General features: G+C 37.7%; 1 protein-coding gene across 1 annotated transcript in view; it reads right to left on the bottom strand.

Moving 5' to 3' along the window:
* Positions 1-10,980, bottom strand: part of efna2b (ephrin-A2b) — a 161,268-nt gene extending 150,288 nt beyond the window's left edge. Inside the window, exon 1 of the mRNA XM_055184373.2 lies at positions 9,965-10,980. Within this exon, the coding sequence (XP_055040348.1) occupies positions 9,965-10,104 (140 nt within the window). The 5' untranslated portion in view covers positions 10,105-10,980. The remainder of the gene's footprint in view (positions 1-9,964) is intronic.
* Positions 10,981-16,082: the final 5,102 nt, after the last annotated feature.

Raw genomic sequence — 16,082 nt, forward strand, 5'->3', positions numbered from 1 at the left:
ACAAGGTCTTGAGATTACACTGGTGAAATATGATGTTGATATGGTTAAATATCTAAGAGCAGTAAATCACAGCGTAAAACATGGTATTTCCTGCTGCCTCTAGGTGGCGCTATGAGTGTTACTGAATTATGCCATGTTGATGTGTTCAGGCCTGGACCCTTATCAAACGTGTGAAGTCGGGGGCAGATCGGACATTGTATGCCTGAGTTATAACAACTTACTGTTTCATGGCGAAACATCACACTTTGCCAGGCCGCCACGGACACGCCCTGCAACGAAAAGTCAAGATCTTCGCAATTTATCAAGGAAAAGGGCTTAACATCAGTCAGACCAAATATGATGATGATTTGATTAAATCTCTAAGAGCAGTAAATCAGAGCATAAAACATGGTATTTCCTCCTACCTCTAGGTGGCGCTATGAGTGAAGTTGAATATTGGCATTGAAATGTGTTCAGGCCAAGACCCTTATCAAACGTATGAAGCGTGGGGCAGATTGGACATTGTATACCTGAGTTAGAGCCACTTCCTGTTTCATGGCGAAAATGCCGAAATTTGTCAGGCCGCCACGGACACACCCTCTGACGAAAAGTCAAGATCTCCGCAATTTAACATCGCAAAGGCCTTTAGATGAGATTGACCAAATATGACGATGATCGGATTAAATCTGTAGGAGGAGTTCGTTAAAGTATGAAGGCTGGAAATGACCAAATTTGCACAAAAATCAAGGCAAAAATTAAAAATGGCAGACTTCCTGTTGGGTTTAGAGCTTCGCTCCAAGAGACTTTTTTGTAGGTCTTGGGGTGATAGATGATCCTACCAAATTTCGTATCTGTACGTTTTTCGTAGTGGGGGGGCTGTTCTCTTGAAATTTTGCAGGTGGCGCTATCGAGCCATTTCTACACGCCCACTTCTGGCGCCTATGCCACATGTAAATTTTCGCCACTCCTGACATGTGTGCAAAATTTCATGAGTTTTCGAGCATGTTTCGCCCCTCAAAAATGCGATTCACTTTGGAGAAGAAGAAGAATAAATAATAATAATAATAATAATAATAATAATAATAATAATAATAATAAACCGAGCAAAAACAATAGGGTCCTCGCACCCCGGTGTGCTCGGGCCCTAATAAATATAGCTGCAAGCAGCGATGGCGGGCCCTCGCACGTTATTTTACCGCTATACGATGCCTCCGAGAAAACGATGCACGGTGAGCAAGTGCATCAAGTGGGTAAATATCAGTGGGCTATTTCATGTTGTTATTGACCAATTTGGGGACTGTAGGTAAAAGAAACCCCACATTTTAGACAAACGGGGGCGCTGGTGAGCCACTTAAGAGACACGCCTATGTCTGACCTTTTTGTGCACACTTAACAGTCGACAACTCTGATGTGTGTGCCAAGTTTTAGGTTAATCTAAGCACGCCAAGAGCCTTAAACATGCCTAAAATTAAAGTAAAATTTGACGCGTTACCATGGGAACAGCGTTGGAGATATCAAAAATCCCTTCGCAATTTATCATCTACTATGCCTCGGCATCATGTTGACCACTTTTGGTGTCAATCCCATGAAAATGCTAGAAGGAGTATTTAAAAGAACATTGGATGGAACTGTCAAAAAAATCCACCTTTGTGACTGACACACTTCCTGGCACCTGGTGGTGGCGCTATACCCGGGAGTCACAATAGGCACATCGATGCGTTCAGAATCTTCAGACGAACAAACGTCCTGCGTATCATTACAATAAGACATTTTTTGCCTTAGATATTAGACACTTCCTGTTTCTCTGATTTCGCCATGACTTTGTCGCTTCGCCATGGCAGAACCGTTCGAGATATCAAAAATCCCTTCGCAATTTAGCAAGTCCAATGTCTTGACATCATGATCACCACGTTTGGTGTCAATCGCATAAATCCCCTAGGAGGAGTATTTAAAAGTTCATCACATGCGTTTTTGAAACAATCAAAAATGGCCGACTTCCTGTTGGGCGGAGCTAATAGGTTTAAGGGTGAAAGTTGTTCGGGTCGATGAGTTCTATATGTGTACCAACTCTCGTACATGTGCGTACATTTTTGCCCGATCTGTGCCCCAATGTGTGTTTTTGAATTACAGGGGGCGCTACAGAGCTCCCTTGCCACGCCCGTGGTCCGGCCTTTGCCCGGACCTGATGGCCGACGACTCTGATGTCTGTGCAAAATTTCAAGAGTTTTTGAGTATGTTAAGGCCCCCAAATTGCCCCGAAACGTAAAAAAAAAATAAAAAAAAAAATAATAATAATAATAATAATAATAAAAATAATAATCCGAGCAAAAACAATAGGGCTTCGCACCTTTCGGTGCAGGCCATTCTGGCCTGCTCCTCGGTGCTCGGGCCCTAATAATAATAAACGGAGCAAAAACAATAGGGTCCTCACACTTGTGTGCTCGGGCCCTAATAATAATTAAAACTGCAAGCAGTGATGGAAGGGCCCTCGCACGCATGTGCACCGCCACTCTATGGCCTTAGTAAAGCAATAAACCAGGGGGATTGAAATTTCCGTGGATAAATATAGGTGGATATTCAAAGGAACTTTGAAGTGCCACTACTCCTTTATGCAGCAGGTGGCGCTATGATTGTAATTGATTGTTGTAACATTGATGTGTTGAGGCCAGGACCCGTCGTAAAACGTATGATGTCTGTGACAGGTCGGACATTGCATGTCTGAGTTACAACAGCTTTCTCATCGCGAAAAATCAAACTTTGACAGGCCACAACGGACACGCCCCTTTAACGAAATGTCAAAATCTTCACAATTTATCATTGTGAAGTCCCTAAGTTCAGACTGACCAAATATGATGATGATCTGAATACATTTCAATGAGCAGTAAATCACAGTGTAAAACATGTCATTTCCTGCTTCCAGCAGGTGGCGCTATAACTTTTACTGAATATTGCCGTGTTGATGTGTTCAGGACAGGACAATTATCAAACTTGTGAAGAGTGGGTCAGATTGGACATTTTAAACCTGAGTTAGAACAACTTCCTGTTTCATTGAGAAACACAGAAATTTGGCAAGCCGCCACGTACACACCCTCCATTGAAATGTCAAGATCTCCGAATTTTATCATTGCAAATCCCTTTAGATGACACTCACCAAATATGATGATTATCTTATTAAATTTATAGGATGAGTTTGTTAAAATACGAAGGCCAGAAATGGCAAAATTTGCACTCAAATTACAGAGAAAATTCAAAATGGCTGACTTCCTGTGGGGTTTAGAGCTTTGCTCCAAGAGACTTTTTTGTAGGTCTTGGGGTGATACATGATCCTACCGCATTTCGTATCTGTGCGATTAACATAGCGGGGGGGCTGCTCTTTTGAATTTTTGTAGGTGGCGCTATAGAGCCATTTTAACACCCCAAGTTCGGAAGCCTATATCACATGAAAATATTCGCCACTTTTGACACGTGTGCAACGTTTCATGACTTTTTGAGCTTGTTTAGGCTGTCAAAAATGGGATTCATTTAGCGATACTTTGTGAGGCCGCAACGGACACGCCCTTTAACGAAAAGTCAAGGTCGTTGCTATTTATCATCACACAAGGTCTTGAGATTAGACTGATGAAATATGATGTTGATATGGTTAAATCTCTAAGAGCAGTAAGTCACAGCATAAAAGGTGGTATTTCCTGCTGCCTCTAGGTGGCGCTATGACTGATACTGAATTATGCCATGTTGATGTGTTCAGGCCGGGACCCTTATGAAATGTGTGAAGTCGGGGGCAGATCGGACTATGTATGTCTGAATTACAACAGCTTTCTGTTTCATGGTGAAACATCACACTTTGCCAGGCCGCCACGGACACGCCCTTCAACGAAAAGTCAAGATCTTTGCAATTTATCATCGCAAAGGGCTTAAGATCAGTCTGAGCAAATATGATGATGATTTTATTAAATCTCTAAGAGCAGTAAATCACAGCGTAAAACATGGTATTTCCTCCTACCTCTAGGTGGCGCTATGAGTGAAGTTGAATATTGGCATTGAAATGTGTTCAGGCCAAGACCCTTATCAAACGTATGAAGCGTGGGGCAGATTGGACATTGTATGCCTGAGTTAGAGCCACTTCCTGTTTCATGGCGAAAATGCAGAAATTTGTCAGGCCGCCACGGACACACCCTCTAACGAAAAGTCAAGATCTCCGCAATTTAACATCGCAAAGGCCTTTAGATGAGATTGACCAAATATGACGATGATCGGATTAAATCTGTAGGAGGAGTTTGTTAAAGTATGAAGCCTGGAAATGACCAAATTTGCACAAAAATCAAGGCAAAAATTAAAAATGGTGGACTTCCTGTTGGGTTAAGAGCTTCACTCCAAAAGACTTTTTTGTAGGTCTTGGGGTGATAGATGATCCTACCAAATTTCGTATCTGTACGTTTTTCGTAGTGGGGGGGCTGTTCTCTTGAAATTTTGCAGGTGGCGCTATCGAGCCATTTCTACACGCCCACTTCTGGCGCCTATACCACATGTAAATTTTCGCCACTTCTGACATGTGTGCAAAATTTCATGAGTTTTCGAGCATGTTTCGCCCCTCAAAAATGCGATTCACTTTGGAGAAGAAGAAGAATAAATAATAATAATAATAATAATAATAATAATAATAATAATAATAATAAACCGAGCAAAAACAATAGGGTCCTCGCACCCCGGTGTGCTCGGGCCCTAATAATAATAATAATAATAATAATAATAAACCGAGCAAAAACAATAGGGTCCTCGCACCCCGGTGTGCTCGGGCCCTAATAAACCGCCGCACAGAAAGAGGTGAGGACGTGGGGTGATAAGGTGCCCTGTAAGGTCCTGGGAATGAATTCTGGTTTATGTTCCTCGCACAGAACAAGTGTGAAAAACTAACTGTCATGGCGCCTGCATCGAAAGCACTTTTTCGGCTGGTTTGAGTTATGACTCTTAGACGTTGTGTGCAGATTGACTGACTGAGACATTTGCTACTAAAAAAAATGAAACTATAACATAAATGAAAGCGAAAGGATGCCCATAAAAGGATAAAATTGGCACGTTTAACAAAAAGAAAAAAAAACGCTTACAGTAACGTGTTTTACGCATTTACGAGTTACTGTAAACGGTGCGACCGCATAAACCATTCAAACACTTTTCCACTTCAAACTCCAGGTGACTTAAAATATTTAGCTTTAAAACAAAAACAAACACGAAGCATTTATAAACACAGACCTTTTCGTAGGTCTCATTCGTCCACTAAAACGTTTTGGATTTGTTTGGATGTCATGTCACATCTGGGTAAATGTTCACGTACAGGCCGTCATTCTGTCGCAGGGTGGGGTGCAGAACGCCGCAGATAATGGCGGAGAGGGTTATGTTACTCCAGCAATAGAAATTTAGAGAAGCACAATCGTTTCCCACCATTCAGCCACCGCAAAGCTAAAACACAGCGGGACATTTGAGTCCAACCTGCAGTAATGTAACTTTGATTAACACTGAAAATGAAATACAGAGACCTGCCTATGAAATAAGCTTTGGGCTCAAGCTCACTGTAGGTTATTTTATTTAATGATGCTTTGAACATAGATTAGCGATTACAAAAGTTCATTCATCATATCGGTTGGTTTTTGCACCATAACGTAATTTTTAATTATGCGTTGGAGCATTAAAAAGAAGCTGATGGCCATATTCCATTTCCAAAAAATTTATTTTGAGAAAAACGTCTCGTGAAGCATTTTGCCATTGTCATGTCATTGATAATCATTAGCAGATGAATCTGGAGTTCAGCAGTAAACACCATCAAACAGAATGGAAGCATTATGGCTATAACCGCTGACCTGCAGACCTCAATAACTAAATTTCTCTCTACAGTATCGAAACACAAGTGGCCCGTAATCTCATAGAAATGAAGCACTACCAAGACGGCGTGACTTCATGCCCCCATTTAAAAAGATGCACTGTGGGGTTTTTTTTTAGCAAGTGACCACCATTCCCACTGTAATCTGATTTGCAAACTAACGAATTCACTGCGTCCTGCCCTGTCAGTCTAAGTGCATTCACTTTACTGTCGTAACTGCGCATTAATGGCCGAGAGTCATTCAGGAAAAAACAATGATTATATTTATACCACTTTAATGGATTAGCTCATTCAATTAAACTTCTGGAAGAAACCACGTTCTCATGCTATAGCTGCAATAAGTCACGGGGTGGACGGCGATTCGGTGGTTGTGATGGGATAACTCACAAAGTGCTTCTCACCAAACGGCAAGATAGTTCCCACAAGTCGAGACAGCACGAACAAAAACAAAAACACTTATTTCATTGTGAAACTTTACAGAGCTATTTTTAAGACAAAAAAGCGGTAAAGTGGCATTCTTCAGCTGCCTAATATGAATTTTAAGCACATGTACGACTGGAATTCACAAACAAAGAAGCAAAGCTGAGTGAACTCAAAAGTGCTGCTTAAAACAGAAAAATCAATTATGTCAAACAAAGCTAACCGGCTACAGTGTACAAATGAATCATTTTCCACTATTCAGCGAAGAAATCCCTTTTCATTTTAAAAGTGCAGACAAAAACAGAGAAAAAATATATAAAGTTAAAATAAACAAATTTGTGAGTGTATTTTCATGCATAAAACTTTTTCAAGAGAATTTAATTAAAAGATATATATTTATGCATGTTTGTCCTAACATTACAACAGTTAGGAAATGAAAATTAAAATAATGTAAATGAACTAAAAATATCAAAATATTTTATCGCAAACATTTATTATTCAATATATTACAGCAACTGTAAAACGGATAAATTGCAATAATATACTAAAACACGTTGCCCGAAGTGATGATCCCAATTAATTTATGAATAAAAATGAAACCAAAATAGAAAAAAAATGATTGCTGATATGTTTAAATTGCATGACTGAATTAACCACATACTCCATTTTTTGTCTTCGGCTTGCACCACATTCCAGAGGCAAGTGTGAGGGTTCACAAAATGGCCGACAAACCGTAAACTGGGGCAGAATATGGTGCAATGCCACCTACAGGAGCTGAAGTTTGACACGGCCATACAAGGTCAAGCTTAAAGTCGTTCAATTGAAGAATTACAATCGCAATGGAGGTTAATGTTCCTAGGAGAACAAAACTCCAACCATATCTGTGTCATGACCTCATATTGCCCAAATCCTCTGACACCAGCCATCCCTCGTAACCTTGATGAACCAATTAAATAGTGCCAAAAACTGAACAACACCTGATATCAAACCACACACAGATTAAATATTTTCCTAGAAGACTTTAGCATTTGCCAACATGCTTTTTAAAAGTGAATTAAAATTAAATAGCCCGTTCAGTATGTTAAGAATCGCTGAATAAACTTTGCATTAAAAAAAAATTATTTCGGAAACATTGCATATTTTTGCTGCCACTGAAACCAACTAAATGTGTACTTTAATTGTTAATATTTAAAACACAAATTTAAGTAACCACTCAAACATTTAAGTAAAATCGGGGACATAAAATTGTAATTAAACATCTATTAAAGAACCAGATGTCATGTGGTTATATTATCTGCTGTTCACAAATGCAAACTTAAGCCACTTATGTAAGTTGATATACATAACAGTGCTAAATGCCTAAACCTAAACATAACCCCCGTATTCACCGCTAACACTTTACTTAAAAATGAAGTCATAAATGACCAGTAAAAAATCTGTTAAAACCGTCTGTAAGTGCACCCCAGGCATTGTGCACGGACATGGCTTACTATCTGATGCACCCTACTCACGTTCCCCACTAACTGCTCCTGTTAAGTCGCCAAGCCGCCCATACAACTTATCGTAAAGTCACAGGGGTTAAATCGACACCTCCAGGCTTAAACTCCAACCGAGCAGAAATATATTTCAGCGTATTTATTTATGCTCTGATTGGGGTCATTTAGCACAAGCCGTTCCCTCTTAAACAGCCGAGGCCTGATTCAAACCACACCAGACAGCCCTGCTCGCTTTTATGGTGGGGTGCTGGAAAACCACAGGTCGCGATGAAGCCCGCAAACTCTAACTTTAGTTTCGCCGAGGTTTAAAACTATTAATCAAACCAGATCAAGCGTGCTGAACTATAGAATGGGCAACACTTGATCCCTCCGTACTGGGTATCCAACCCACCAGGCGAACCTGGAAGATCTAATATCTCGCAGATCTAAAGGGTTGAGCGGTAAAATCGATAACATGGACTAAAACACTATCAGCAGGCTAATAATAGAGACGCTGTTTCCCTGAGCTCTTTCAGACACAGAGGGAAGACCGGCTGAAGTTTAGCTGAACAAACATTTCACGGCCCTGCCATAAAACCGCAAATACAAAACTTACTGTGGAAAATGTTACACGCAAAATTAACCTGGGCCAGCCGTAATCAGTGATGTGATTATTCACGAAAGCGTGGAATATAAAACAGAACGACCAAACTTTATTCCTTCGGAGTTGATAGATACGATAATGAGTTGTAATTTATGTTTTCTTTTGAAGGGAAGGCATCTAATTATGTGTGTACCTAATCTAGAATAAATCTAAACACATCAACAAACAAGATTTGTCACTGTGACTTAACCACTGTTCTGCATAGTACATTAGCTGTTTACTTGTAATGCAAAGTCAAACCAATCAACATAATTCAAAGACAGTCTTAAAAGACAAAGATAAAACTGAGGGAAGTTTATCGAGAAGTTACAGTCGATCAGTTTCGCCAGAAACTCTGGAGGGGTGCATTAAATCTCTTACACCCGTTCCTCTTTAAAAGACAATTTTAAAGAAACACTTGCAAAATTATATTCTCTTGTTTCCTGTCAACTTATTGTTCTTTTGTTTTATACAAATGCAGATTTTCCTGTCAAAAAAAGCCACTTTAAAGCTAAAATTTTGTTTAGAAATTCTTGCGGATTTTTAATAATAGTTCCTCAAACTAGATACAAACGTGCCATGAATTACTGATCCGTTTCACACAACTGTTTTGTACTAAAATGTATGCGGTTTAACCGTGTGGTTGGACAAAGCTCTGTCCCATGCCAAAAACTAGAGTAGCAAGACTGCCGATGCTTTTTAGCTGAACTGGCGGTTGGTTGTTGTGAGCGGGAGGCAGTTTGAGTGCCTCATCTTAGACTATTTAAACCATATGTGATATGAAAGCAAAAGTACTGCCAGGTACTAATCCCACCTCGGGAACATCCGTGAAAGAAGGACGGAAAACAAAGCAACGTTATCTTTAGGAGCTGAAAGGATATCATGCATTTATTTGCATATTTTTTGTGTGATTATCAACCCAACAGACCAATGGTGCATAATGTAACACAGCATATGGCCCTCAGTAACTCATAACAGACACCGTGCTACAGTGTCAAACGGTAAGCATGCAATAAATGGGGCCATAAAGTTACACAATGTGCAGATTTTGAAGTGCTTTCAAATGGAAGTTGTTATGTTGTGCTATTGTCAGATCTGTGCCATTATACACAAAGGTATAGGTTTATTTTTTATGTTTTTATGAATGAAATCACACATGAAGCTTTCTAAAGGTAGGCCTCAAGTGCCACTCGAGAGTTACTAACTGATTCTCTAAAATATATATTTACAAAATGAAATATGTATTAGCTTTATAAATATAAGTATATTTAAATACAAATATTTTGGAGTACTTCGATATATGGTTGGTAACTAAAAATAAAACGCAAAAAGTTGACAATCCTTATCTTATATTAGTTTTCAAACTTCTAAAAATCTGACATAGATGCATAAGCATACACTAAACATTAATTCTGTATGGATAATTTAAATATACAAATATTTTATATATGTAAAGTACTTAAATATAAAAAGTAAGCATTAAATTTATAGAAACTTGCATAAAAACTGAAAAAAAAAGGTAAATTTGGAAAAAGATTTAATATCAAACATGAAACTATTGTATGTATTTCTTACCTGGGATTGGTGCTGTTCCAGTAAACCGCATACCGGTCTGATATGATCTTACTGTCATCCGCACACACGGTGACCCAAAACAGCAGGACGACCATCAACAGTGCCAACTCCATCTGATATGCAATACAGTTCTTGTCCATAATGTCAATGCAAGTGAGACAATACAAGCTCAGTCAATGTATAAATTTGTCAGGAGAAATGTATCTGTATTTATTTAATAATCATGTGTGGATGAGTCTCATTCACAAGCATTACATTCTTTCGCAAACACCGCAAAAGTAAAGTCAAAGCTCAGCGCGTGAACTTTTCAGGGATCCGTTCAGCATCTCGACCTCCGTACGTTGATAACGAGTGAAATGTGATGTTTCCATGACGATCAGTCCGAAAGGTGCGTTTCCTTACACGCGCCGCATGTCACTTTTCGCGGTATTATACCGCTTGCTTTTCACATCCATTCTGGCTTTCAAAAACTTTACAAGTATACTTGGTACAGGTAGTTACCATCCATTCATCGGTATGTCCATGCTTTCAAATCCTGTGGATCAGTTTTGGTACTCCACACGTGCGGGATATCCGTGCGTCTCCACTCCAAAGCCACCTAAATATGTCTTCCTTATCACCGACCAAAAGTAACCTACAATTTGTTCGTCATCAGTCCCGTGTATTAACGCCGCGTGAAAGTTATATCGGTGAAGCGCGCACAAACGCGATGTCGAACCCGGAGCCCGCTCCGCATCACCCGCAAAGTTGATGATGTGGTCCTTCAAACGTCAAGGGGAGACTGAACAACAAGCTGCTCCTCATAAACAGTCTCTCTCATATGTGTGAAATGACATTTTCTCTCTTTCGTTCCCAGAGACGAGCGGTCGTGCCTGTAAAGCGCTCTCTCTCTTTCTCTGTCTCTCAGCACATGTCTCTGTGCTGTCTGTCCTCTGCGCGGGGCGGAGCTGAGGGGGACCGCCTGGACCTATACATTGAAACTTTGGAGATATTGCCTATTAGGATGGTCATTAAAGGAAATTAAACGTAACTACAGTTCACATTAGATAATGATGATTGCATTTTTTCTTTCTTATTTGGGGTGTGATATCGTTAAATGTGTTATTGCTGAGAGCTGAGAGTTAATTCAGTAAAATCAAATTACTCTGTTATTACAGTAACTCAATTATTTAGTACCTCAGTTATTTTATTATTTATTCAAATGCTGCACCCTAATTAAACATGTATTTTTTTGTTATCATTAACAAACAATATCCTATATGGGTCCTATATCTGAGCAAGGGCTATCACGATAGATAAAACAATCTGGAGGGCTACTTTTTGATACTCAAAAGTTGTTTATTTTACTTGTTGACTTTATTTTATTTTACTTGTTGATATGTTTTAGTATTCTTTAAAATGTTATCATACGTAAACCAAGCCAAGCTAATATAAAAAATATGTAAAAAAAAAAATAAACATTACGATTATTAATATCTTACAGAATAAAACTATAAAATAAAAGCATCATGCAAAGCATTCTGGGAACCAGAAATCCTCATCAACCTTTTTCTGTTTTTTGCTTCAGATTTATTTTCCCAGAATGCTTTGCTTAATGCTGTTATTTTAGTTTTGCTCTGTAAAGACAAAGACTTGTAAATGTTTAATGTTCATTTAGCTTTGAACAAAATGTTGCCAGTAAATAACATAAATTTAAATCTACGGTAAGTTACCGGCAACCAGCTGCAAGTAACTTGTAATTTATCCGGATTTATTTTTACAGTGTAAAATTTTGTTGATTTTGCATGGTGATCTGACATGTACAAAAAGTAACCTTTTAACAAAGAGTTTTGGTTGACTGTGGTCAACCTGCCAAAAAATATCATGGTAACTTCACTTTACTGTAACAAAACCATGTTTAATTTTATGCAAAATGTATTTGAAAAATACCCTAAACTGCAAGATAAAGGGATGACTACATCATTGGTCCTAAAACAACGCGTCTGCCAAACATTCAAAACTGGTGATTTGTTGCTTTTGGTAATAGTAGTTTATTAAAAGTTGCCACAAGTAGCCTAAATTTAGCATAAGTGTAATCTAGCATTATTCAAAATGTAGTTTATCTCTTCTTGGATAAAAAAAAAAACATTTGCTGTGTCCCAATTCACCTACTCATATGCACTAAAAATCTGTACTGTTTTTGTTATGGGAAGTATATACAATATAGTAGCAAAGAGTTTGCAAGTTCTGGTCCATACAAATATGTAATGGATGTGAACGTTTTTGCCTAGACACACATTGTGATCATCAACAATAACACATTAAAATATAACAACTTAGATTTTAGCATTTCTTCATTCATTATTTGTTATGTAATGTTTACCATATAATTTAATGCATTCATTGCAGCATCACTAAACTCTTTAGTGCCATTAGTGTGCATGGATCTGCACTTCAAATCACTGTAAGAGTAGACCACAAGGATACTCATTTTAACATATGACAACTTGGGACGTATTTATTATAATATTTAATATTATTCAGGACTGAAAGTATGTGAATTATGACGCATGGGGTTAATTATACATCTTACGCTCATCCTATCAGCACTCCTATAACAGTACACTACAGTAACGCATGCTTCATGTTTGTGACGTGAACTACTGGCTTTTTGGAAAAAAGAAACGAAACTCTGAATATATCCAACCACATTCTGTTTGACCACACTAAAGAAACATGCTATCGCCATAGAGTCATTTAAGGTAATCCTTACCCAAGGCCTATTTCTCCCAAACCCTTAAAAACAAAAAGAAGAAAGGTTGATATGAATGAAATTCAAGCCACAAACCCAAAACCAAACATGTATATGTTAGATGGAAACCAGAAACAACAAGATGTTGATCCAAAAACATGGTCAGTCTCAGTGAAATCAGAGTAAGCATGTTGTTGCCAGCGAGCGAGCGAGCGGGCGAGAGAGAGAGAAAGAGAGAGATGGGAGAATCCACAATGTGTGATTCAGCACTGATTAATATTTAAGCAGCAGAGTAGGCTGGGGGCTCAATGGGCATGTAGGAAAGAAAAATACAAATGAAAGTTTAATTCTGCTTTTAAAGATGGCACAGAGATTAATGGTGCTCGTCTATGAAATATTCAGAGAGTTTTATGCATATATGTATGGAGCGTGGAGTGCTTAATGACTTGTGGAGGGGATTGTGAAATGATTATACCCCAAACGGGATACAGAGAAAATACATCCAAAAAACACGGACATCAGACCTGTATACACTTTCTCCATCGCAAACCTTGGTGATTGTTTTATTAAAACATTTCAACTTTCAAATGCGTTTATATGTCAGCTTAGAGCGAATAATGAGAACATCATATGTTATTATTAAATTAAAGACCTATGAGTTGCCAACCCAAATCTTTAATCATAAGATTACATCATACATCCTGCTGTTGTCTAAATAACTCGCATGGTCTAGTGGTTTAACTGGTTATCTGGAGACATTGACTCTGATCAAGCATTTTGTGAGCAAAAGTCACAGGTTTGATTCTCAGCAAAACACACATGCTGATAAAATCCATGCCTTGAAGTCGCTTTGGATAAAAGCATCTGCCAAATGCATAAATGTAATAAGATGAAAAATAAACAGTCCCTAAACAGTGATTAAGATAAGTGAACAAGATAGTACATGAACAACTATACAGCCAAAACAGGAAGCATTAAGCCTTGCTTATATTTTAAAGCTTACAACAGCACCAGCACATTCACAAGAGTAATGAGTCACACTATTTTTCCCATTTATTGTGTTTAAGCATTTCATCAAATTTGACCTACCATTACGAGGTTGCCAGCAGAGGGCGGCGTGACTCACTGAAGTTGGGTTTTGTTTCATTTTGACAATCTCTTATCTGCATCCATCGCTGCTGCACAGGATCCATCAGCGGTCATATTCATCCACTTGAAAGCAGCAATAGAAGCTATGATAGGAAATGTTAGCACTGCTATTATTAAACTGTTCACAAACAAATTTTTCTCCCTCGTGGAAGTCGCTTGACAAGTCCAGACAATGTTTGAAAAATATATCTGTCAGCGTAATAGGTCACTTCTTAAAAGCAGTCAGTTGGAAACGTATATTGGTCTGAAGAGAGATGTGGGTAGGAAAGACAAGAGACCACATCTGTTTTTTCTTTCTTCCTGAAAGATCTGCAGCACACGCCAGCAACCGCCGCTATGTGTGTCAAAGTAGACTTTAGGGAAGCGGCATATCTTTCCAATAAAGCTTCAAACGCAATTGTACTTTTGCCGGACAGCAGTAAAAGGTTTTGTTTGAGCCGTTTGATACTGTAGATATATACATATGCAGGAGTTTTATTTCTGGTGGGATGTTACTCTTAAGGGGATAGTTCACTGATAAAAAATATTTTGTCATCATTTACTCACCCTCAAGTTATTCCAAACTTAAAACGTATAAATTTCTTTGTTCTGCTGATCTGGGGCACCATTCACTTACATAGTATGCAAAGAATACTTTGCATCGTTTGATCAGATCAGTTTAACATTTCCAAAATATAAACTCAAAGAGTTGTATACAGGTTGGGAACAACGTGAGGGTAAGTAAATGATCACAGAATTTTAATTTTTTGGTGAACTATCCCTTTAACTTACTCGAGGTGTGACTATTATAAAATGGCTATTATAAATACTGGGCCCTGTCTTGTTTCTGTGCAGTGCTTTTGAAAATTAACAAAATTGGTAAGTTGTAATTTTGAAGGTATATCTATGAAAGCATTAGGGTTACTTTCAGAAATATGTTCTGGGCGTGATTACTTACACTTTAATAGGACACCTAATAGGATGGAAATGAAAAGCTAGGAAAATATCATGATACTCAAATGTATCAATACTTTCTTACACCCTTATAGAAAAAAGTGAAAAATATGGCACAATGTACTCTATAATTAATATAAAGAAATGTTCCTTATTTTTTTAAATCTGTTTAATCTATATTTGAATTTTGCACTTTATTGAGTTGTGTTTTAGGGTTCAGGGAACTGTCTTAAAATTAACAGACAACAGTATATATATATAGGCCAAAAGTTTGGACACACTCACTTGTTCTTTATTAATACATTATTCCATATAACATAATAATAACATAATAATAATAAACTCATCCAAAGTATGGCATAACACAAATGCAACTTATGAAATTATGTTGGTGACTAAAAGCATCCAAAATAAACCAAAACTCTGTGATATTTTATTATTTGAAGTGCAGTCACCCTTTGCCTAGAAATTGTTGAACCGTATGCGTGTCATTTTTTTAAGAAGCTTCTTAAATTTTCAATTTAGGATGAATTTTAAAGAGTATAGAAAGAGTTCATATTTAATCTATAGGCTCTTATTGGCTGCTTTTTCTTCAATATTCAGTGTAAGTCATCTATTTCAAAGATAATATTTTAAAATAAAATTTAAGTTTTCTAATAACAAAAATTAATCATTTTGGCACAGGTATATTTTTGTCTACAAAAGTAATATTAAGCATTTAACCATACACCTTCAGCTTAAATGATTTTTAAGATCATAGTTAACATTTTAGTCAAGTTTGTCCAAACTTTTGGCCTGTACTATACATATATATATTTACTTAAGTTCCATAAGTTCCTGTCATTTGTGATCTTGCACTTCAGTTACAATGAGTGTTAGTATTTATACAACATATTAAAGCATGCACTCTCAGAAATAAAGCTACAAGATCTGTCACTGGTGAAGTACCCTTTCATACAGTACACCTTTCTATCTCAAAAGTACATACTTTTTTTTTAAAAGGTACTGCTCCAGTGACAACTTTTGTACCTTTATTTCTAACAGAGAAATAAAAAAACATGCTGCACTGTATACACTCTCAGAAAAATGTACAAAAGTTTTTTTTAAAGGCCTAATATGTACCATTTAGGTACAGATATGTACAGGTATGTCCCCCTCTTTGAGGTACCATTATGCACCTTTTAGGTACAAAAGGTACCGCCCCAGTGACAACATTTGTACCTTCATTTACCTTTGTTTTGAGAGTGTTTGAACAATCCACCTAGTTTAGGTTTTTATTTACCTTTAAAATAAATAAAATCATCC

Source organism: Misgurnus anguillicaudatus, chromosome 14 (assembly GCF_027580225.2).
Source record: "Misgurnus anguillicaudatus chromosome 14, ASM2758022v2, whole genome shotgun sequence".
Classification (NCBI taxonomy): domain Eukaryota; kingdom Metazoa; phylum Chordata; class Actinopteri; order Cypriniformes; family Cobitidae; genus Misgurnus; species Misgurnus anguillicaudatus.